The sequence below is a fragment of the Palaemon carinicauda genome, chromosome 18 (genome assembly GCF_036898095.1).
Source record: "Palaemon carinicauda isolate YSFRI2023 chromosome 18, ASM3689809v2, whole genome shotgun sequence".
Lineage (NCBI taxonomy): Eukaryota > Metazoa > Arthropoda > Malacostraca > Decapoda > Palaemonidae > Palaemon > Palaemon carinicauda.
Genome location: NC_090742.1, coordinates 109,423,955 through 109,449,095, shown reverse-complemented (window position 1 = coordinate 109,449,095; position 25,141 = coordinate 109,423,955). Strand labels below are relative to the sequence as shown.

The 25,141-nt window shown below is 43.6% G+C and overlaps 1 protein-coding gene across 6 annotated transcripts in view; it reads right to left on the bottom strand.

The window, feature by feature from the left end:
• Positions 1–25,141, bottom strand: part of LOC137657944 (uncharacterized) — a 201,223-nt gene that overhangs the window by 41,279 nt on the left and 134,803 nt on the right. For all 6 annotated transcript variants that reach the window (XM_068392657.1, XM_068392660.1, XM_068392658.1 and 3 more), the window contains one exon: positions 18,315–18,467. In XM_068392657.1, the coding sequence (XP_068248758.1) occupies positions 18,315–18,467 (153 nt within the window). The remainder of the gene's footprint in view (positions 1–18,314; positions 18,468–25,141) is intronic.

Here is a 25,141-nt window from a genome sequence, read left to right as displayed (position 1 = left end):
AGACTAAAATAGCCTAGATATAATGTTTGAACAGGAAACCAAACAAGCAGTTTCTTTCAGCATATGAATAACTGTAATCACACCATTAACTGGAAAGGGGCAAAAGAAATAACGGATTTTGAAGCAAAGCGAAAAATCTATTTTTGGGTGAGATGGCCATGTCGTCCTGATGGAAGCTTCATATAGGCAGCTTTATAAGGGATATTTGGCTACAGTGATACTCCCAGAGAATTGACCATAGGTCTCCAGAATTCTAACTCCTGGCGCGAGTATCCTTAAAATTTTTCTTAAGGATATCGCATAATATCAGGGGACATATTTCTTGTTACGACACATGGCAATCTTCACCCCAAATAGAGTTTTCGTTCTGAGGGGGAAGAGTGGCAAAATTGAAGGGGAGCCGTTATCAAGGTTACCCAGTGGATCCCCTTCTACTACAGGGTCCAATATGGCTACCCATTCCTTGTAGCAATTAATCATGGTGCTACAGATAGAGTAGTTTTGGGTGGGGATTGTTATACAATCCTTTTCTTAGAAAAGGAGGGTGGGTCCATCAGGACGACATAGCCATCTCACCTAAAAATAGATTTTTCGCTTTGCTTCAAAATCCGTTTTTTGGGCTCAAGCCATGTCGTCCTGATGGAAGTTTACCAGAAAATTACTTGAAAGTACTGTATCTGTGGCTTTGTATAAGTGCCTCAACCTTGGGTCAGATTCTATATGGTCATCCAGACCACAAATATATGACGATACCGTTATACGTCATAACCACTAAGCATGGAACAATGTTAGGGCTTCCTGGCCCCTGCAGGGAAATGTTGTACTGTACTCGACAGTAGAAGCAGCAAGGTTTGTATCTATACAGGAACAAATGTAAATATAATTTAGTTATTTTGTTCATATATATTAGTACCCTAAAGCATAAACTTTACTTAGGAAAATAAGTAAAAAACTCTGTCTAATTTTATTTAACTACATTTGGGGCGAATAAGACGCAAATACACATTATGCATTTATTGAAAAGACAACTTAAATGCAACAAATGGTGTAGTAAAAAGCAATAGAATTATACATTCAACATATAAAAGATAAATATATTTTCTACCTGAAAGGGAAGAAAAGTCATTAGCCACTCGAAATCAGTTGAAAAATTATTAAGATAATTTCACTGTAAATGTTGGATAATTATCAACACTGTGTACAAGTGTAAACATGGCACTGGTGTCATTGGTATAATTCTGCACCTAAAAAGAACAGTCCTAGTGTCACCAGGGTGACACTTAATCAAAAGGTATTGCAGAGCAAGGTGTCAACACCTTTTCACCCAAATTGAAACGGTCCCAAATAGTTCACTGTTTATCGCAGCACTATACGACAGGTTTCGCAACACTACCTGCCGCCACCACAAAATGTTTTAAGGCGTGGAGGATTTCCAACCAGTGTATGAGCGGAGTCTCTCAAAGTCCATATACTTAAAAAAGTGCAGTGAGGAAGCAATTTTTCTCGGATCATGACCTGCGGGTGTACTATTAGGATCCGCTCTGCGAATGAAGTAGGTTAGCTTCGCCCTCAGTTGTTTTAGGGATAAGTTTGATCCTGAGGTTTCGCCTTTGAAGAGCTGTCCTCCCCTAAAGTCTGAAGTACTTCGATGATAGACCCTTAGACACACTACTGGACATAGAGAGACACCTTCCTTCAGAGGGCAGATTCTCCAGGGACCCCACCTTTTGGTGGGTAGCTCGTATTTGGCGAGAAATATAGGATCAGGAAAGAGACTCAGCTCTCCCACTTCTGTAAACTGAATATGGCCCCCGTCTCTTGATAGGGCTACTATTTCACTAACTCTAGCCCCGGAGGCAATAGTGAACAGGAAAATAACTTTTTCTGTTAGATCCTTTAGAAAGCAATCTTCATTGTTTAATGTTGAAGAATAGTGTAAGACTTTGTTCAGAGACCAAGAAATGGGCTTCGGAGGGGCTGCTGGTTTAAGTCTAGGGCATGCCTTCGGAATCTTGTTGAAGATTTTGTTCCCCAGGTCCACCTGGAAGGTGTATAGAAGAGGTCTAGTCAAAGCTGACTTACACGCAGTTATCATGGTGGCAGCCAAGCCTTGTTCGTGAAGGTGGATGAACAAGGACAGGCAGAAGTCTATTGAGATTTCTGTCGGCTTTTTTGCTTTAACAAAAGCAACCCACTTCTTCCAAGACGATTCATATTATCTTTTGGTTGACTTTGACTTGTATTCTTCTAGAAAGTCTATACTGTCTTTCGAGATCCCAAATCTTTTCTTGACTGCTAAGGCGAGAAAATCAAGAGATGAAGGTTTTGGGTTCTCTGTGATGAAGCGAAGACAGTCGACTTCTGAACCAATTGGGATAGAGCTGGGTTCAGTAGAGGGACCAGCCTCAGCTTCAGTTCCATCACCAGAGGGAACCAATTGCTCTTGGGCCACTTGGGGGCCACTACTGCTGCAGTCCCCTTGAAGGATCTCAGCTTGTTGAGGACCCTCAGCAGAAGATTTGTTGGAGGGAACAGGTAGATCCGGGTTCACCTGTTCCAACCTGTCGCCTCTGCCAGAGGGTCCTCGTATGGGGCTATGTATCGAGGTAGTTTCTTGTTGTCGCTCGTCGCGAAGAGGTCGATCTGCAGTTCTGGGACTTTTGCCAAGATGAAGGAGAATGAGTCTCTGTCTAGGGACCATTCTGACTCTATCGGCTTTAGCCTGGATAGAGCGTCTGCCATCACATTGCGGAACCCTTGTAGGTGAACTGCTGATGAGTGCCATCTCTTCTTTTTTGCTAAACGAAAGATGGCTAACATTACGTGATTGATGTGGGGCGATCTCGAGCCTTGTCGGTTCAGACATCTCACTATCACTTCGCTGTCAATGAGCAGCCTGATGTAGGCAGATCTGTGAGGGGATAGTTTCTTCAATGTCAAGAGGACTGCCATGGCCTCCAGAATATTGATGTGAAAGGTCTTGAACAGGGATGACCAGGTCCCTTGGGCTTTCCTTTGATGGGAGTGACCTCCCCATCTTTCCGTCGAGGCATCCGTGTGGATGGTCACCGATGGGGGAGGTGGTTGTAAGGGAACGGTCCTTGTTAGGCTCTTGACCTTCAACCACGGCTTGAGAAGTGATCGTAGTAAAGTCGGTACCAGTCTCTGTAGATCTCTTCGAGCGTTTGATGCGTATGCTCTCCAGACTCCTGACATTTCTTTCAGCTGTGCTCTTAGCACTGGGTCTGTTACTGCTGCAAACTGGAGAGAGCCCAGTGCTCTTTCCTGTTGGCGTCTTGAGATCCTGTCGGATTTCAGTAGTCTCTTGACAGACCCCGCAATCTCTCCTCTTCTTTGGTGGAATGGAAAGGCGGTGTGACTTCAAGTTCCAGTGGATTCCCAGCCATTGAAACTCCTGAGCTGGAGAGAGACATGACTTCTCTTAGTTGATCTTGAATCCCAGATGTTCCAGGAACTGGATCACTTTCTTGGATGGTTGCAGACAAGCAGTCTTGGATGCTGCCCACACCAGCCAGTCGTCCAGGTATGCTGCTACCTGAACGCCTTCTAGGCGTAGTTGTTGTACGACTGTGTCAGCAAGTTTCGTGAAGATTCTTGGGGCTATGTTTAGTCCGAAGGGCATGGCTCTGAAGACATACTTTGTCTTCTGTAACTTGAATCCTAGGTAGGAGGAGAGGGGGCGGCTGACTGGAAGGTGCCAGTAAGCATCTGTCAGGTCTATTGAGACTGTGTATGCCCCTTTTGGTAACAGGGTCCTGATGCGTTGAAGGATTAACATCCTGAACCTGTTGTTCTCGATGAATTTGTTGAGTGGCGACAAGTCTAGAATGACTCTGAGTTTGTCCGAGTCCTTCTTGGGAACACAGAACAGCCTTCCCTGGAATTTGATGGACTTTGCTTTCCTTATAACCTTCTTGTTCAAGAGTTCTAAGGTACTGTATATTCTTCCAGTAAGGGGGTGGAGTGTTGGAAGAACTGAGGAAATGAAGGTGGAGATCTGTTCCATTTCCATCCTAGTCCACTTTTGATGAGGCTGTGGGCCCAGGGATCGAAGGTCCAACGATCCCGAAAGTAAAGGAGTCTCCCTCCTACTTTGAGCATCTCATTGCTAAGATGGTCCTGAGGGTGTGCCACCCTGACCGCGTCCTCCCCTGCCTCGTAAGGGGTATCTTGAGGAGCCCCGTCGAGATCCTCTTCCTTTCGGGCGAAAGGTAGTGGTGTGCCTCTCAAACCCTGGGTTGAAGGCTGGTGACTGGGCTACCAGCTGTTGAGGCACCACTTGGAAGGTGGTCTGTGGTTTAGCTACCACTTCGGGCATCGTGGTCATGGTGAGCGTGGGATGTTGTTGGGCAGGCCAAGAAGGTAGTCGTGGCTTCTTTGTCTTCCTCTTGGGTTGGGACAGCATCCGGGGAAGACTTCCTCTTTGAGGAGATACTCCACTTTTGGAGAAGGTTCCTATTCTCCGTGGCAGCTTTCTCTAATACCTCTTGGACCACTTCCTTTGGAAATAGGTCCTTACTCCAAATACAGGAAGTAATCAGCTTCCTGGGTTCGTGTTTGACCGTTGCATTGGCAAACACGAACTCCCTACAGGCCCTCCTGGCCTTCACGAAGGCGTACAGGTCCTTTACGAGGATGGCCATGTGCATCTTGGCCAGGACGGTGTACATATCTGGGGTGCTGGCATTGACTGCACACATCTCCCTGCAGTTCTGGAGGGAAAGGGAGGCGGCTAGCCTCTCTTTTGTCTCTTGCTCCCTTCGCAAGAGAAAGTCCGATAGCTTCGGTAGGTTTTCGCTGAACTGCTGCCCCGCGATGTCTGTGTCAAGCTTCGATACTGAGTAGGTTAGGTGGACCTCCTTCCATTCCTTCTCATCTGCGGGCAAGCCAGAGACAAAGGCCTACACTCCTTTAGTGTAGGGCATGGTTTGCCTGCATCAGCGGCCTTGAGCATGCTCAGAAAAGCCTTCGACATGAAGGGGAAGGCTCTTGAAGAAGGGGAAGGCTCTTGAAGAAGGAGCAAGAAAGGTAGGGTGTTTCTTGCTCAGTGCAGTAACTCGCGAGTTAGTGTATCCTGCCTTCTTCAGGCTACTCATCAAGAAAGGCTGTGCCTTGTCGTGGTCGAACACCATGACCTCCTTTGGTTCTGTCTCTTCTCTTGACGCTGGCTCACTCTTCAGCCGGATGAAACACTCCGGATAAGCCACAAAGTTAGGCCAAAACTCAATGTTGTCCAGATGGACGGCTTCCAACTTCTCCGAGATGTGGAGTTTTCCATTAGTAATTGGCATTAACTCCACATACCTCCAGGGATTGGTCTCGGAGCAGGGTGGCAGGTCCTTCACTCTGGGTTGCTGTAAGACCCTCGGAACTCTCTCGTCATCTTTTCTTTCAAATCTACGTTCTCCTTACGTAGATATTCCATTAGAGTGGTAATGTGGGCCAAAACAGCATGACCCATTGAGTCTAATGGAGGGGTAGGAGCCGAAGACGTAGACGGTGTCGACTCGACTGCCGGTACATGCAGAAGGGGTTACTCCGCTTCTGTCGAGTCATGGTCCTCATCTCCTCCTGGTGGTAGAGTTGACTCATCTTCAGGATTGTCTCGAAGAAGATCCTTATCCGTGTCTGTGGACACACTGTCCTCCTTTCCTCCTGGTGGATGTCCATGCCTTGTAAGGCTTCGCTGACATCAGCCTCTACTGCGATCTGGACGCAGGGAGGCCTGGGTCGTGCCTGGGATACGACGGCATCAGCTGTTGCCTTTGGGAACAGCAAGCTTCGCATCATATCCTTGGGGAGGTACGGTACCGGAGAGTTCTTTTGGAACCCTTGTACCCATTCCTTAGCTTCTCATGTGCTGCATCCCTCGACTCCGCCGACTTGGGGTCGCCAAAACCATCGGTCACCAAGGCCGAGAAGACGTTACAGTCCTTGGGGACCCAATCCCTCAAGGTTTCGTTTGTCACTACGCAGGCGGCATGAGACCTGCACATAGTGTGACCACAAAAGTTCCTACTTTTGTGGTTAGAGTACATCACCTCACATTTCAGCTTTTGGTCCTCCTGTAAAGAAAGGAAATTTAAATTAGTATGCGGTAATTTATCACACTTGATAAATTAATGTGTTTTCATGCAAGAAAATTTGGTATTAACCATTATAGCTTAGGATAGTACGCTAGAAAGGAAATAGGAAAGACACATACTTGTGTCTCCTGTTCAGCCAATTGCTGTGACCTCCCTCAATATTAATATATAGAATTTCCTTATTAAGGGAAAACTAGAGTGGAAGGGTTCTAACTTCTAGAGTTAGAATTAGTGTATACTAGCACTAACCCTTTCATAAAAGAGTATTAATATTGTAGGGTAAAGATATGTGATCTGATGACTATGATTCATCAGTTTATTGAAGGAATACTTCACTTCAATAGTATAATTGGTCTCAACAATGGACTGTGAAAGGATACACAGGGTATGTTGGAAAATATAAACTACTGTATAATATATACTATAATTTTCTGCCTGCACTATGTACTATACTGCAGAAATACTGGCTACTGTATAAGCATATGCTGTAGTTCAGTACCTGGCGGCACCAGTCCAGCCGGCATGTTGCCGGCTAGGCTAATACCTGGCGGCACCGGTCCATGCCGGCTAGGTTAGTACCTGACGGCACTAGCCAACAGAGAGAGAGAGAGCATGGAGACACGGGCTACGTTATTATAGTTTAGTACAAAATAAGGGTGTAAGTACTACTGTCCCTACTGCCTTCTTCCAGAATGAGGTTTCAAATGGAAGTGGGGAATGAATCATTCTAGCTTCCACCCAGCCACAAGATCTGTTGTTGGCCATTGCCGGTTCCAGGGATGTGGATGGCAGTCAAAGAGAGGACTGAAGAACACTCAAAGACATTAGGGTCTCCCACCGGCAGCCATCATGGCCGGCACAACCTTACCCGGAGCCTTGCGTCCGTAAGGGGAAGGTCCGAGCGGCTATCAAGCCACCTATGTAGGAGCCTGGCCAGCAGCACAGCCCACCTGGCAAGCGGGGAGATTGTAGAACACCGGCCAAAGACATGCGATGGCTAGGCTATAGCTAAAGGACAGAGAGGGGCAGGGAAAGGGTCTTGAGTGTTGTGTCGGGAGAAGGCGGCAGGATTGCCGGCCATTTCCAGTCACAAATCAGAAACATGGTTTCAATATCGGCGCCGCCCTGGGCGGCAGAAGAATATCTATTCTTCAGCCAAGGAACTTGCCGAAACAAGACTTGTCTTCTAGACCACAAGAGAGAAGGTAGCGGCATTGTAATACCACTTCGGATGCCGGCTAGGGAAGCTAGGCTTCCTATGCCTGCAACTGTAAGCCAGCAGGGGAGTGACTACTCACCCGGCAGCCGAGTTATCGGCATAAAGATTGAATACTCTGAGTTACTGTTGTAAAACCAATCCGGGATACTCGCCGGCAAGGGGGAAGACAGAAAACACTAGCCTAGGCAAGCCGGAGTATACTACTCTATGGCAAGATCAATATAGGGTTGTCGCCTAACGGCGATACTTAGAGGGAAGGAAGGGTTTACCCTTAAATCTCTAAAAGAGACGAGTATCGAATTATATAAATTATTCTAAGAGTTATACTATCTCTTGTTGAATCGATAAAACGATACGCAAGGGTAAACGGGGATAATGTACCAAAGTATACTAAAACGCATAGGCTATGTTAGCCCAGTGCGGGGCGAGATCTCGGCTACGCTATATCACCGAGACTCTAATGTATACAAACGTTACATTTAAGGAAGAGGAAATATACGTGCATGATCTTATCTTCACTAGTGTAATTTTGCCTAAATAGCTATAATTCATTAAAGCTAAATACCGTGAACATTGTTCTACTAGCTAAATAAGGCATGTATGGCGAGCAACAAAATGGCGCCTCCGGTTACCGGCTACGCTCCGATAAACACATCTAAATTATATTAATTTAACTGAGAAGGGAGCTAAAAATTATACACAGGAAAGATTAAATACTCGACTTTCCAGAGGTAGAAGATGCTGGAGAACGCATGATAAATCCTCGAAAATAGCGATCTAGAACACTAGATAAGCAGGGAGATACACCGTGCGAAAGCGCTACTGAAATAGGAATGAGCCACCATTTTGGACCCTGTAATAGTACGGGAGGAAGGGTAACCTTGATAACGGCTCCTCTTCGATTTCGCCACTCTTCCCCCTCAGAGCGAAAACTCTATTCGGGGTGAAGATTGCCATGTGTCGTATCAAGATATACGTCCCCTGATATTATGCGATATCCTTAAGAAAAATTTTAAGGATACACGCGCCGAGTTAGAATTCTGGAGACCTATGGTCAATTCTCTGGGAGTATCACTGTAGCCAAATATCCCTTAGAAAGCTGTCTATAGGAAGCTTCCATCACGATGACATGGCTTGAGCCCAAAAATTATATTGTAAGGACATAACAAAACGCAATATCATAGGATCTTGTATCACAAAAAAAAAAAAAAACTGTGTAAAATTGATCAACAATAGCCCAGGAATGTATAAACTTGATGAACTACTTATAAACAATGTATTTAAACAATTGTCATTTTTAAACTAGCTGTAATTTTTAAACTCACTAATCTTTTAACTAGCTGTAATTTTTAAACTAGCTGTGTACAAATTTTTATGTTATTGTATCATTTCTTGTTTCCTGCTATCGCAGAGGTGACTTTGATTCTATTCCCAACTTTTTGTGTCAATTAGACCTGAAGAGGTATGAACTTATGAAATCACTAGTCCAAAAAACTTCGTTTTTGTGATCCTTCCTCCAGCTTAGTGACAAGTATATACATCGCATGCCTCAGTGATAGATCGTATGTATGTATGTATATATATATATATATATATATATATATATATATATATATATATATATATATATATATATATATATATATATATATATATATATATATACATATATATATATACATATATATATACATATATATATATATACATATATATATATATATATATATATTATATATATATATATATATATATATATATATATATAATATATATATATATATATATATATATATATATATATATATATATATATTATATATATATATATATATATATATATATATATAATATATATATATATATATATATATATATATATATATATATATATATATATATATATATATATACATATATATATATATATATTTTTGGGCTCAAGCCATGGCGTCCTGATGGAAGGTTCCTTTTTGGTAGCTTCCTTGGGTATATCACTACTAAATATTCCCAGAGAATTTAACCACAGGTTATCACAGAATTCTAACTTCTGGAGCGAGTATCCTAAAGGTTTCCCTTTTAAGACATCGTATATCAACAGGGGACGCATGTATTAACGCGCCACATAGCTATCTACACCCCAAACAGAGTTAACACTTCGGTGTGTAGGGGCGGAGAATAGCTGGGGAGCCGTTCCACAGCTAATCTCGTTCGTGGCTACTTTTGGTACTCGAGACGTAAACAAACGGGCGCCATTGCTAAATGACGTCACGTCCGTCCTCATCCTTCTTCTAGTACCTTGCCTTGCTAAGACGGATTTTCCCTTGTGTATTTTCATCAGCTTGCATCTTCGCTATGTCGCTACCTTCGGCCTCGCCTTCTTCTGGAAAGTTGAGTACAAGGTTCCAGTATTGTTTAAATAAGCTCTGACCGTAAAGTAACTTTTACTTTTCGAGATATTTGTTGTTTTGTGGCAGAGCTGTGCCTCGACCGGACCGGCCATTTTATGGCGTCGCTGTTGTTTTGCATGCCTTATTTAGATAGCCTCAACAGCGTTTTTCCGGCCTCATTAACTAATCGATACTATTAGTTATTTAGTCTTCATAGCTAGGAACTTTTATATCGTGTTTTGACGCTTTATTATCGGTCATCAACTGACCCCATACCAGTTGGCTAGTATAGCCCCTAGGCCAGAGCGCCTATATCAGTGTTCATGCATGATATTTATCAGTGATCCTAGGTTTATTTATGAAGATAGTGGCATTATTTTACAATACTATTGACTGTGATGCAAGTGTTTTCGCCTTCAGGGACCATATAAGGGACAGGTTAGATAGTGTGTCTTTCTAACCTAACCTACAAGTAGGACCCCTTTATGCTTCCTTCATCCCCTGCCTTAGGGCATCCCCTCTGTGTAGCCTTGCTCCCCCTACCACGTAAGGGGATCAAGCTCATATCAGAGTATTATATTGCTTCTCTGTCCTCCCTAAGGGAATGATCCCCCCTTAGGGTTGCGTCCGAGAATGAGGAACAGCTAGTCCTTCCTCTATTGCTGGGGCTAGGTCTCCGACCTTTCCTGCAATAGCGATACGTCTTCCATCCTTCCTAGTTCAGGGTGTAACATCCCTGCTCTAGGTTAGGTTTTGGAGGGGTTAGTTCTGTACCTTGCTGAAACGATACCCATGCACCGTTTTCAGACAGGCTGCCTTACCTTAGGCTAGGGAGTGTCCTCCCTTCCTTGGTGGCCGCTCTGGTACAGAACCTCCTCCACAGAAGACCCTTCTCTTCTCCCCTCCCCACCTATCTCTTGTATGGCCTAGCCTATACTTAGGTTAGTCTATACCCATCTGTCCCCTGTCCTACAACTCCTCCTTAGGGTGGAGTGATAGGGCTACCTTGAGCTCCTGTGTGCAGTCCGCTCTGGTACATATACCCTTCATAGTGTCCTATGGGGTTAGCCACTGGATGCGTTCTGTCTACAGGGGTTCTCCCCCCTCTTGGGTGTTCCCTGCCCTCCCTTGGGCTCCCTTAGCTCCCGGTCCTCTGCAGCCCCTGCTTCTGGGTGATAGGGCTAGCCTCTATCATGGGTACACCCACTCAGGTGGGATGTCCTGGGGTCCGTGGCTGGACCCCTACATCCCCCCTTCTGTCTCTTTCACTATCCTGGTGCCGGTCCCTTGCCGCCTCTACTGTCGGTGATACCCACCTCCTACCTTGGTGACTTACCCCTTGCCCTCTGCGCCGACAGTCCCCCGTGTGCCGGGGGATTGCCGCCTGCCGCCGGCGCCTAGCCGATGGCCTTCCCTCTTTCCTCATAGCCTCAGTCGTCCGTCCACCGGCCGGCCCCCGGAGTGCCGGCATCCACTGCCGGCAATCCGGTTCTGCTATAACCATCCTTGTCCCTGTCACCAAGCCAGCTACCTCCGGCTGCCGGAGCCGCCGCTCCCTGCCGGCGTGCCGCCGCTGTACCGGCGGCCGCCACCCTGGTATTACTCTTGACTTCTATATTGTCTTCCTTAATGCCAGAAACTCTGCTGGAGCGGCCTCCGGCGTGCCGGCGGTCTGCCGGAGCCTTCCGGAGGCGTCAAGACGACTTGCACCCCCTTCTACTAGCTATCATCTGATGTTGATAGCCCTACATCGCAACCAGATGACTTGATTACGTAAATGGATTGGTATTATCTTACCGTTCTATTAGTAACCATGCTGTCTTCTTGCATATCACAGATTTCCAGCATGCTGTGTGTATCTTAGCACGGCTGGTTGCCGGAAACCGTTACCCTATGGGATCTTCTAGTTCCCAATTCTAGTGTCTGAGTGGCCTCAGTCCTAGCCTTATACCCTTGACAATTTCCAATAGAATTCCCACTGCCCTACGGGCATTCCATGTTGAATTCTACCCTGTGCCTTCGGTCACAGCAGATTGTCTATGGATGAAGGTCACGGTAACCAGCCGGGCGGGTTACACGGAGTATGTATCTATCTCCTTCTTTCCGCCCATTCTCTGTGCATCACACTTAATGTTAAGTTAAAATTAATCAATTAATATTTAACTTTAGTTTAAGAGTCATCCTTATGACTCCCCCATACTCATGTTCTCTTTCTCTTACAGGAGGAGCAACTGAAGTGCGACCACAGCTTCTGTGCAGTGAAGCGCCCGCACTTTTATGAACACACGGCGTGTAGGACCCACGCCCCTTGTGCCAACAAGAAAGAGGATCTAAAGTTCTGGGACCCGCAGAACTGTACGGTCTGCCAGGACCGCCTGGTCGACGCGTTCAACAATCCTCCCTCAGCGGAGGTTAGGGACGCTTCTCGAGAGAAGCTACGCAAATGGGTGCGTGGCTTCCAGAAGAACGCCACTGGACCGTACCTTGCCACTGAAGACATGAGGGCCTTATTGTTCCCAAAGGCATACCCAGATTCTGTGGTCCCCAAGGATCAGATCCCCACCGTCCAGATATCGGTGGAACCCGATGTTGTCATGGCCCAGTCCATGCACGAGTGTCACCTGGATGCCGACAACGTAGAACGTATGTCGGATATTTCGGAAAACACGGAGAGGACCCTCATGGCCCAAGACGCGGACGATGAAGAGGACCAGGTGGATTACATCGAGTCGGAGCAGGAGGTCGCTCCGCCTTCCACCCCCGCCCCTACTCCTATACCGACGGAAGTGTCTCTTCCGTCTACCTCCGCTACCCCGGACCCCATCCCATCCGCCCGGGAGATGTTCCGTATGATAGAAGCCCTTATGGACCAGAAGCTTCAAGTGACACACGAGTACATCAGGTCCATGGGAGGTGCCAAAGAACCGAAGAAGATTTCGGTTAAGGATCTCCCGATATGCTCACACGCCAACCCCTGGAGGTATGCTGAGCATATGATCATCGCAACGGGCAGGATCTTCATCAGCGAGAAGATCGGCTCGGTTGCCCTGGAAGAAGTGGAGTTCTTCCCGAGCTTTGAGGCTTACCCGGACTGTTACGTCCGGCTTCGATCCGAACCTGCCTCTAAAGAGGAGACCGAACCTAAGGAGGTGATAGTTTTCGATCTCCCGAAGGCCCAGGCTATGTTGGCCAACGCTGTTAAAAGTAGGGGCTTTACCTGCTCAAAGCTACCGGCGCTGAGCAAGAAGCACCCTACCTACGTCGCACCCGACGACGCAGTCCTTCCCTTTACGGAAAAGGCCTTCGCTGCGTGTCACAAGGCAGTGGAAGAAGGGAAGCCCTGTCCTGCACTGGAGGAGTGCAGACCCTTCTCCATGGTGACTCCCCCCGACGCTCGACACTGGAAGGATATCCAGCATACCGTCGTGGTGGGAAAACTAGATCCTGACGTGGCTGGACGTCAGTTTAATGAAGACCTCCCGAAACTTAATGACCATCTCCTTCGTCGGGAACAAGACACGAAGGAAAGGCTCGCAGCATCCATGTCCCTCCAAGTACAGCTTGACGTCATGGCTGGTGACACCAGAGTCCCCGACCACTACATGGTACTCGCCAAATCGCACATGGCAACTCTGGTAAAGGACCTGTACAATTTTGTCGTGAATTCGTGTTCTCAGGTGCCACAGTGAGACACGAACCCCGGAGGCTGATTTCCTCCAACGTCTGGGGTAAGCACCTCTTTCCCTCCGACCTTGTGAAAGAGATCACCGACAAGGCCGCCACTGAGAATAGGAACCTTCTCAACAAGTGGGGCATGTCGAAAAAGAGGAAATCCTCTCAGGACGATGGCCCTCAACCTAAGAGGAAATCCTTCAAGCCAAAACCCCAGCAACGTCAACAGAGACGGCAGTTTCCGGGACCTGCTACTCCCCAAGTGGCTGCTCAGCCACAACAGACCTTTCAGCTGGTCACCCAACCGGTTTTGTCCCAGTCACCGGTTTTCACCCCTGCCTTTGAGCATCAGACAACTACCTTTCGTCCCAAAGGTAGAGGCTCAAACAGAGGTGCAGGCAGAGACGCATCTCGCCGTCCCTCCAGAGGCAGAGGAGGAAGGGGAGCTAGCGGCCGAGGCAGTAAGCCCTCGGGACACCAGAAGCAATGAAGTGCTTCCGGTGGGAGGAAGACTCCGCCAATTCCAGAATCGTTGGACCTTCGATCCCTGGGCACACAGCATCGTTAAGAAGGGTCTAGGCTGGAGTTGGACTCAACCACCCCCAACCTTCCAGCAATTCTTCCAACAATCAACCCCCCTTCTGGAAGAATATGTCCTAGATCTCTTGAACAAGAAGGTGATAAGGAGGGTAAAGTCAACCAGGTTCCAAGGGAGACTGTTTTGCGTCCCCAAGAAAGACTCAGACAAGCTCAGAGTCATTCTGGACTTATCCCCCCTCAACAAGTTCATAGCGAACAACAAGTTCAAGATGCTGACTCTTCAACAGATAAGGACCCTTCTGCCTCGAGGTTCTTACACGGTCTCCATAGACCTGGCGGATGCCTACTGGCTCGTTCCAATGAACCATCACGCTTCCTCCTACCTAGGATTTCGACTCCAAAGGAAAAGCTACGCCTTCAGGGCCATGCCCTTCGGCCTCAACGTGGCCCCTCGGATCTTCACAAAGCTGGCGGACGCCATAGTACAACAGCTCCGCCTCCGAGACGTCCAGGTGATGGCCTACCTCGACGACTGGCTAGTCTGGGCTCCATCGCCCGAGGATTGTTTAAAATCCTGCAGCAAAGTCACCCAGTTCCTAGAACATCTGGGATTCAAGATAAACGCGAAGAAATCTCGCCTCTCTCCAGCTCAGAAGTTCCAATGGTTAGGAATCCAGTGGAACCTTCAGTCACACCGCCTTTCCATCCCCCAGAAGAAAAGGAAGGAAATAGCAGGGTCTGTCAAGCGACTACTGAAGTCCAAACGGATCTCAAGACGCCAGCAGGAACGAGTTCTAGGCTCTCTACAGTTCACCTCAGTGACAAACCCAGTGCTTCGTGCACAGCTAAAGGATGCCGCGGGAGTCTGGAGACGTTCTGCATCCATCGCTTGAAGAGACCTCAAGAGACGGCTCCCAAAGACTTCGGCTTCTCCTCAAGCCGTGGTCGGAAGCGACGGCCCTGAAAAGGTCCATCCCTCTTCAACACCCACCTCCATCACTCAACATCCACACGGACGCTTCGCTGGAGGGTTGGGGAGGTCACTCCCACCAAAAACAGGCTCAAGGCACATGGTCTCCCCTATTCAAGACGTTTCACATCAACATCTTGGAGGCCATGGCGGTCCTTCTAACACTGAAGAAACTCTCTCCGCCTCCCTCGATCCATATTCGTCTAACCCTAGACAACTCGGTGGTAGTTCGATGTCTCAATCGCCAAGGCTCAAGATCGCCCCAGATAAATCAGGTGCTTCTGACAATCTTCCGTCTGGCAGAGAGGAAGAAGTGGCACCTGTCTGCAGTTCACCTACAAGGATTCCGCAATGTGACGGCGGACGCTCTATCCCGGACAAGCCCGATAGAGTCGGAATGGTCTCTAGACGCAAGATCATTCTCCTTCATCTCTCACCAAGTCCCAGAACTTCAGATCGATCTCTTCGCAACGAGCGACAACAATCAACTTCCTCGATATGTGGCCCCGTACGAGGACCCCAAGGCAGAGGCAGTGGACGCCATGTCACTGGACTGGAACAGATGGTCCAAGATCTACCTGTTCCCTCCCACCAACCTTCTGCTGAAAGTCCTCTCCAAGCTGAGAACCTTCAAAGGGACAGCGGCCCTAGTGGCTCCCAAGTGGCCCCGGAGCAATTGGTACCCCCTGGTCCTGGAGCTGCAGCCCACGCTGATCCCTCTCCCGGGCCCAGTTCTCTCCCAGCAAGTACAGAAGTCAACTGTCTTCGCTTCATCATCGAAAATCAAAGACCTTCATCTCATGATTTTCTCTCCCTAGCCGCGAAGAAAAGGTTTGGGATCTCGAAAAAAAGTCTAGACTTCCTCGAGGAATACAAGACCGAATCCACAAGACGGCAATACGAATCATCTTGGAGAAAATGGGTCTCATTCGTCAAGGCAAAAAATCCTACGGAAATCACCATTGATTTCTGCATGTCCTTCTTTATTCACCTTCGTGGACAGGGCTTGGCAGCCAATACGATTTCTACTTGCAAATCGGCCTTGACTAGACCAATGTTGTATGCCTTCCAGATTGATCTGTCCAGTGACATCTTCAATAAACTGCCGAAAGCATGCGCTCGTCTACGCCCAGCACCCCCACCGAAACCGATCTCCTGGTCTTTGGACAAGGTGCTCCATTTCGCCTCCAACTTGGTTAATGATTCATGCCCTCTCAAGGATCTGACTCAGAAAGTTATATTTCTTTTTGCTCTTGCTTCAGGAGCCCGAGTCAGCGAAATACTGTAGTGGCATTATCGAGAGAAGAGGGTCATATCCTGTTTACTGACTCAGGAGACCTTACCCTCTTCCCGGATCCGATGTTTCTCGCCAAAAACGAATTACCCACCAAAAGATGGGGCCCTTGGAGAATATGCCCCCTGAAAGAAGATGCCTCTCTATGCCCAGTAGAGAGCCTCAAGGTCTATCTTCGCAGAACTTCGGACTTTGGTGGAGGCCAGCTCTTCAAAGGAGAAACATCGGGCAGCGACCTGTCACTGAAACAACTAAGAGCGAAAATCACCTATTTCATTCGCAGAGCGGATCCTGACAGTACACCCGCTGGTCACGATCCTAGAAAAGTTGCATCGTCTCTGAATTTCTTTCAGAGTATGGATTTCGAAAGCCTTAAGAGTTTCACAGGCTGGAAATCCTCGCGTGTTTTCTTCAAACATTATGCGAAACAAGTGCACGAAGTCAAACATTTTGTGGTAGCCGCAGGTAGTGTTATGAAACCTGCACCTAACTCTGCATAGAACAGTGAGTTACTTGGGACTCTAACTCTTCGGGTGCCTATGTTGACCCTCGAGTGATACGCAGTGATGTCGAAAACACTTAGTGCTTTTCATATAACTGTTCTTATCCCAGGTGAAATGTCATAGTCGTCACACGAGTGCCGCATGCCTAGAGCATGATGTGTTTTATTTTAAAGACTGACGTTCCTCGAGAACGAGTGCCTACTAATAAATTTGAAATTCTCTTTCAGATTCAAGAGCAAGTCTTTCATTACTATGTACATTATAATTTGTTGTAAATTAACTTTACATATATTGCAATTCATTAATATTCTCTGCAATTGTGAAATAAAATTTTTATTTTCTTACTTGTGCGTCTCAATCCGCTCCTACTTATACTATGAAATACATGTCTGTCATAGTTTTATTATCCCCTTCCTCTTATGGTTGATGAAGATACTAAGGTCTCAACCCTTATTATATATTCACCTGTGCAATGTAATATTCCAATACGAATACTTACTCTCTTCATACCTTAGAGACCAGACAATTCTCCATTAACATACAGTGCCTAACCACCACTTGTCTGCCCTTGAGAATGTTCCTATATGAATGCCAACCATTCAGTCTTGTCTCCAAGTTCTTCAGGTTCTTCTAGCAAGGTGAATAGCCCTTCGATAACCACTTTGATCTCGGCATGGCCCGTGGGAACTTCACTGCCAGGGGGGCAGGAAGGTCTCTTCCCTACGGTTCTTCTATTAAGATTACTATGCTACCCTGTTCAAAGCCCTTGGCACTTACTCAAATAGGGGAAAATCTACCCTGATACATTGATTCTCTGGTATTCTTCCATCAGGACGCCATGGCTTGAGCCCAAAAAACGGATTTTGAGCGATGCGAAAAATCTATTTTTGGGTGAGATAGCCATGGCGTCCTGATGGACCCTCCCTGCTACTTCGTCCAGTTTTTCAGGTCCTACCCTGCTCTGCTGTATCATGGCGATCGGCAAGCAACTGGCTTCAGGATGAGGACGGACGTGACGTCATTTAGCAATGGCGTCCGTTTGTTTACGTCTCGAGTACCAAAAGTAGCCACGAACGAGATTAGCTGTGGAACGGCTCCCCAGCTATTCTCCGCCCCTACACACCGAAGTGTTAACTCTGTTTGGGGTGTAGATAGCTATGTGGCGCGTTAATACATGCGTCCCATGTTGATATACGATGTCTTAAAAGGGAAACCTTTAGGATACTCGCTCCAGAAGTTAGAATTCTGTGATAACCTGTGGTTAAATTCTCTGGGAATATTTAGTAGTGATATACCCAAGGAAGCTACCAAAAAGGAACCTTCCATCAGGACGCCATGGCTATCTCACCCAAAAATAGATTTCTCGCTTCGCTCAAAATCCGTTATATATATATATATATATATATATATATATATATATATATATATATATATATATATATATATATATATATGCATATATATATATGCATATATATATATATATATATATATAATGTGTATATGTGTATATATATGTATATAAAGGTATGTATATATATATATATATATATATATATATATATATATATATATATATATATATATATATATATATATATCTATATCATGCCACTAACCTCCAGTCTTTGCCTAGTTGTTAATTCAAGTTCCAACTTGGATTCTATTTCCTTAATCTTCATTTCTAAGCGGCGTTGTGTATGAATGTTGGCAGTTTCTCCCTCTAAAACTTCTACTTTGCTGCTCAACTCCAACATTCTCTCTTGAAGTACCTGTAAAATTTATGCTCATTTAAGTATTAGACAAAAATAAACTTAAAAAACCAAACATGAAAATGTTACATTATGCTTCCACCTGGAAATCATGGCTCATGCTAGTTTGTACATACCAAAATAAACTGTTCCCCGTTGTTTTTTTTTTAAATTTAATATGTACTTATTGATATAAAATAATTTGTAAATAAATAACCACTAGACTAAAAGAAAAAATATGTTATGATCTATGTATTTATATAGCGAAATGAAAAGAAAAATAAATCACTAATGCGTTTGATATGCATACGTATTACCATTGTGCGTTTGTACATACTAGCCTACAGAGTACAGTTCATTGTGATTTTTAACTTAAATATGTACTTATTGATATAAAATTAATTTCAAATAAATAATCATTATACTGAAAGGAAAAATATGTTATGATCTATTATTTATTTACCGAAATAAAAGAAAAATAAATCGCTAATGTGTTTCATGTGCATATGTAGTAGTATTGTACGTTCGTACATACAATAGTTTTGTTTTTAAATATAAAATGTATTTAATGATAAAAAAATTCATTGTAAATACATAATTATGACATCAAAAGGAAAAAAACATGAGAGAGAGAGAGAGAGAGAGAGAGAGAGAGAGAGAGAGAGAGATAGAGAGAGAGAGAGAGAGAGAGAGAGAGAGAGAGAGAGAGAGAGATGCACAAACTCACTCTAAATCAAATTTATTTACTGTTATACAGTACAGTACAGTATACTCTACCCAGCAGTACATTACGGTATTAATTTAAACACAAATATTTCGGTAATGTATACAATGATATCCAAAATGGATCCCATCAACTCTGATGCGATACATTTCTGATGTCCTAGTTTAATATATAATTTACAGTAGGCTATTTTATTGTTTGCTTTACTTAATGTCAATACACCAGAAATTTAAAACAAAAGTACATAGATGTTTAATTAAAGCACAATTAACAATCTAAATAATCGTAATTCTCTAGAATGCAATAATGCTTCCAAAACGAAATCGAGAGAGAGAGAGAGAGAGAGAGAGAGAGAGAGAGAGAGAGAGAGAGAGAGAGAGAGAGAGAGAGAGAGAGAGAGAGAGAGAGAGAGAGAGAGAGAATCAGCTATTGAAAAGTAATCAAATACACTGTTTTTGTTTGTTTGTTTAAAAGAAACAATTATTATCATGATATTTAAGTTTTAGTTTATAAAATAAGCTGTATTTCTGTTTAAGAAAGTATAAAAAACATACTGAATAACAGACAACACATAAGAAGTTAGATCATACTTCAAGATTAGCAGTGTAGGCTACGAGTCTGAGCGAAATCACAACGAACACTTATAGTTAGTACAGTTAAGCTGTACTTTAGTAATATTACTGTACATATATTACAGTAATATGCACTACAGTATCAGTGAGTATTAAGTTCAGTACAGTATTGCTTGATAAAAACAAATTTTGTTATTCAGAACAGTAAGGGGATGATGACGAATCAGTAAACTTTACATTAGCATAATACTGTACTGTAACCTTACTGTGTCCAGTACGTAGCATACATGTGTGCAAATGTACTTTACACTGTACATAAGATTATAAACTGTTGTAGAAACCAAACTAAAACAATATTATGCAGTATTTACTGTGTTGATCATTAGCTCTGACACCTGCTCGGGACAAAGGGGCAGAGATCTTTTAGGTTAGGAATTAGCCCACCCTAGTGCAGTATTTATTGGCGAATTCACTTTTCGAGCCTGTGTCTGTAACCTAACTATCACGAAGAACGAGGCCTAACTGTAGCAGACTCTGTCAGGTACCTACTTCGATTGAAAGTAATCACCAGACGTCAACAGGAAAGTGTCTTACGATCGCTGCACTTTGCTGCCACAACAGACCCAATTCTAAAAGCAAGACTCATTGATGCCAACAGAGTCTGGAGAAGAAAGGCATCAAATGCCCAAAGAGATCTTCGCCACAAAACCCCGGCATTACTGCGCAAACAACTCAAGCCGTGGTCCACTGCCAAGAACTAGTCGACTCATGTCCCTCTACAGTATCCTTCCGTGACAATGCACACGGACACCTCAGAACACGGTTGGTGGGGAGACTTTCCCCTTCTAAGAAGATACAGGGTCAGTGGTCAGTCACATACCAGAAGCAATGGTAGTGTTTATAACTCTGAAGAGACTGAACCAAAGAAAAAATCACACATCAAATTAGTTCTCGACAGCAAGACAATTAGTCCACTGCATCAACAGACAGGGCTCAAGGTCTCCTCAGATTGACCATGTAATTTTAGCCATTCTCACTTTGGTAAAGCGGAGAATTTGGTATCTCTCAGCGTTCACTTAGAAGGGATTTGCAACGTGACGACAGACGCCCTGTCAAGATCCAAGCCCCTGGAAACACAATGATCTCCAGACACTAAATCATTCTGTTTCATCCTACAGCAAGTACCAGAACTGCAAATAGACCTCTGCGACGAGCTTCAACAAGAAGCTTTCCCAGTATGTAGCACCGAACTTAGATCCTAAAGCAGCAGGAACAGATGCGGTGTCACTGAATTGGAACCAGTGGTCTCACATTTACCTCAATCCACCGTTCAGCCTCCTAATGAAAGTCACGAACAAACTGCAGACTTTCAAAGGGGCAGCAGCACTAGTGGCCCCAAATTGGCCCAAGAACAATTGGTACCCTCTTTTTCTGGAACTCAAACCTCTCCAGATTCCTCTACTGTCTCCACTGCTGCCCCAGGATGTTCAACAGAAAACTGTCTTTGCTTTCTTCTGGACAACGAAAAACCTTCAGCTCATGATTTTCTCACCCTAGCGGCTTAAAGAAAGTTAGGAGTTGTGGAGACGATTGACTTTATAGAAGAATACAAGTCTGCTACTGTGAAAGATCAATACTTGTCTTGCTGGAAAAAATGGGTGGAATTCGTTAAAAGTACATCAGCCCTCTTCCATTACTATGGACTCATGTATTTTTATTCTTTATTTCCCTACACGAACAAGGTTTGGCCTTTACAACTATTGCCTCATGTAAATCACCACTAACCAGACCTATTGCTTATGCTCTTGATATGATATCGAACTCAATAGCAAACTATTCAATAAGATCCCAAAAGCTTGTGCTAAATTGAAACCAAATGCTCCTCCCAAGACCATCTCATGGTCATTGGATAAAGTCTTGCACTTATCCTTTTCAATAGATAGCGACACTACCTCTTTAAGGGATCTTAATCAAAAGTCAATCTTTTTGCTTACTATGGCTTCAGGTGGTAGAGTCAGCCAGATTGTGGCACTTTCAAGGGATGATGGCCACCCTGAATTCTCAGAATCGGGGAAAGTAAATCTCTACCCAGATCCTGCATTCCTGGCTAAAAATGAACATCCCAAAAACGTTGAGGCCTCAGAAGATCGTTCCACTAAAGGAAGATCCTTCTCTGTGGCCCGTGGAATGCCTTAAGGGGGGCTGGCCAGATAATGCCGTTTTTTTAAGGACAGGATTTTGACATTCATACTACTTAATAAGGTGGCTTAGGACATCTCAAAACTGCATACGATTTTTGCCTCTGAACTTTGGTTTTGCGATGCCAGGGCGATTTATCCTGAAAATTTGAATTTTTCAACTTCTACCTCCTCTCTTGATTAATATCAAGACCTGAGATTACTACCCTATAGAGACCTGATGTACTGTAATCAAATGATGTTTTTTTTTTTTTTTTTTCGAAGTTATTTTTTTTGCTGGATATGAAATTTTTCATTATGGTAAAAAAATAAACCCTAAAAATCAGGGGAAAATTTAGGAAAAAATATGAAACAAAAACTGGAAAAAAGGGTAACATTTGATTGTTTTATAATGTTTTTCTAAGTTATATACCAAATTTCAATGCTATATCTTTAAAACTAAGGGAGAAGGTAGAATTTGAAAGTCAATAAGTATAGCTTTGAGATACAGGGAGACAAAGTTTTTCTTTGTATTTTTACAAAGACAATATTAATAAATCATCATTATTATGAATTTTATGTTTATAATCTTGCTTCTTTAGGTGAGACGGTCACTTCATCATCCCTCTCCACTAATTTTGCCGATATCACCCACCTCTGAACTCTTATTAGAGCGAATTTTCTTCTTCCTTATGTTCGCGAGATGTTGAAATTGTGTTTTCTTCTTTAGCATGATGAAATTCTTCCCAAATCCGAGAAAAAAACAGATGTAAAAACGAGTGAATGTCAGAGGTCAAACTGAAACTTGTACTCTCTATGAGGTTTGTGGTAGAACTGAAGGGCTAAGGGTGTAATATCCGTGTAATACATCGTCTTGCGACTCATGGAATCTACACAGATGCCATTGCTCACAATTTGTTTTACTTTAAAATGTAATAATTATCAAAATTTACGACAACAGAAAAACTACTGCATTTTCCTGTAAGGAACAATATTTTTGTTTTATTGAGTTTGTCTTCATCAGGGCGACTATAAAAGCAAGAGGAATTTTGAAAAAATATTTTGTATACGCATTCTCCATTGCCATCCGAAGCTCAGTGAATTTTTGTCAGAATTTTGTGTTTTTCTTCCTAAACCCCATATATTGGCCTTCTGGCTGGGGCCCTTAAGACCTACCTATTAAAGAGTGGGGCCTTTAAGGGTGAACAACTTTTCAAAGAGGAAACATCAGGATCTAATGTCTTTTTGAAACAGCTAAGGTCTAAACTCACCTATTTTACCAGAAGGGCTGGCCTTGATAGTCAGCCATCGGGTCATAACCCTGGGAAAGTTAACGCTTCCTTAAACTTTTTCCAGTACATGACTTTTAAGGGCTTACAGGCTTACATGGGATGGAAATCTTCAAGAGTTTTTCAAACATTACTTGCGGCAATTGGAAGAGATTAAACACTTTGTGGTGGCTGCTGGTAGTGTGATTAAAAGAGCTTCTTAGTGTTGTGCATGGACTCTAATGGACTGTATAATTGGGACTTTTCCAGTCTACATAGTGCAAGTGGAATAATATTCTTATTTACAGTGTGTGTTAAACTATATGCGACGAGTCAAAGATGATATTCTCCTCTCATCATATGAAATGTTATTACTATGTTACTCTATTACATAAATCCAGGGTTGAAAACTTCTGTCTCCTACACATATTCAATGTGCATATTATTGCACCAATTATTGTTACATTTATGAGTTTTTGGAAATCATAAGAGATTATAGTTCTTTTTGCATTGCCTTTATATGGACCTACTGTACCCAAATTGAAAAGCAGTGTACAGTACCTCCATTTTTAACTCTTCTTTTTTACAGACTTTGGTCTGATAGATCACTTTGAACAAAGATTTTATTCACAGTGAGTGGGACTGTGCAGATAATTCTTTTGTTCCTAAACAATTTACAAAAAACTTGCTCATGCTGATAATAGCCTGGGCCCAGGCTGTCGTCCCAACTGCTATGTGGAGGTGTGGACACACATATTATGACACACTATTTATATGGAACCTTTGTCCTTACATAATTAGTGATAATTCTAAGAACTCAAATTTGTTAAAAACTCCAACTATCCACAACTGAGAATGTGAATTCTCGAGTACATTTCCATCAGGGTGACATGGCTCGACCCCAAAAAAGAGATTTTGACATAGGATAAATCTAATTTTCCAGGAGATAGCCATGTCATCCTGATGGACCCGCCCGTTACTCTTCATCCCCTCCCAATTCTCAGTGTGAGGCCTCACATCATGCGATGGCTGCTACTACAATGGCAAACCAGCGAACATGTTTTTAGCACACTGGGATCGATGTTGTAACGGCTCTCTCGCCCACATATCCAGTCATATCCCATATCCTTCGAGACGAGGTTAAATCTAATCAGGGAAGGATAGCTGTGGCTTGATTTAAACATGTCCCTGTTTCATACACGATCTCTCTCGGGATATTCGCTCCCGCGAATAGAACCCTGTGATAGCTCTACAGGTAAAATTCTCTTGGTATATCACTCGCAGAAATATCAAGTAGAAAGCTGCCTTTTGAGGAACTTCCATCATGGCTATTGCACCCAAAAATAGATTTTTCCCCTATCAAAATCCCATACAGTATATATTTACATATAAATGTATGTATGCATATATATATATATATATATATATATATATATATACATATGTGTGTGTATATATATGTATATATATGTGTATATATATGTATATATATATGTATATATATATACACACACACACACACACACACACATATATATATATATATATATATATATATATATATATATATATATATATATACAGTGGTACCTCTACATACGAATTTAATCCGTTCCAGCATCAACTTCGGATGTAGAAAATGTTCGGATGTAGAAACGAATTTTCCCATAAGAATACATGGTAATTCATTTAATTCGTTCCTCAGCCTAAAAACCCATAATAAATCCTTAATAAATGGCTACACATAATTACACATAACAATAACATTACTGCATAATATGTAAGAAGCATGTAAAAAAGATAATTATAAAGAAATAATAAACAAAAAATGTGTTTTATTGCCACTTTACCTTAGAGACAGGCCAACCCAGGTGTAGGATTTGCTACGCCGGAGACGGACGATCGGCAAGAAGGTAGACATGGTGTTAACATGTTCTTTAAATAAATACTCTCT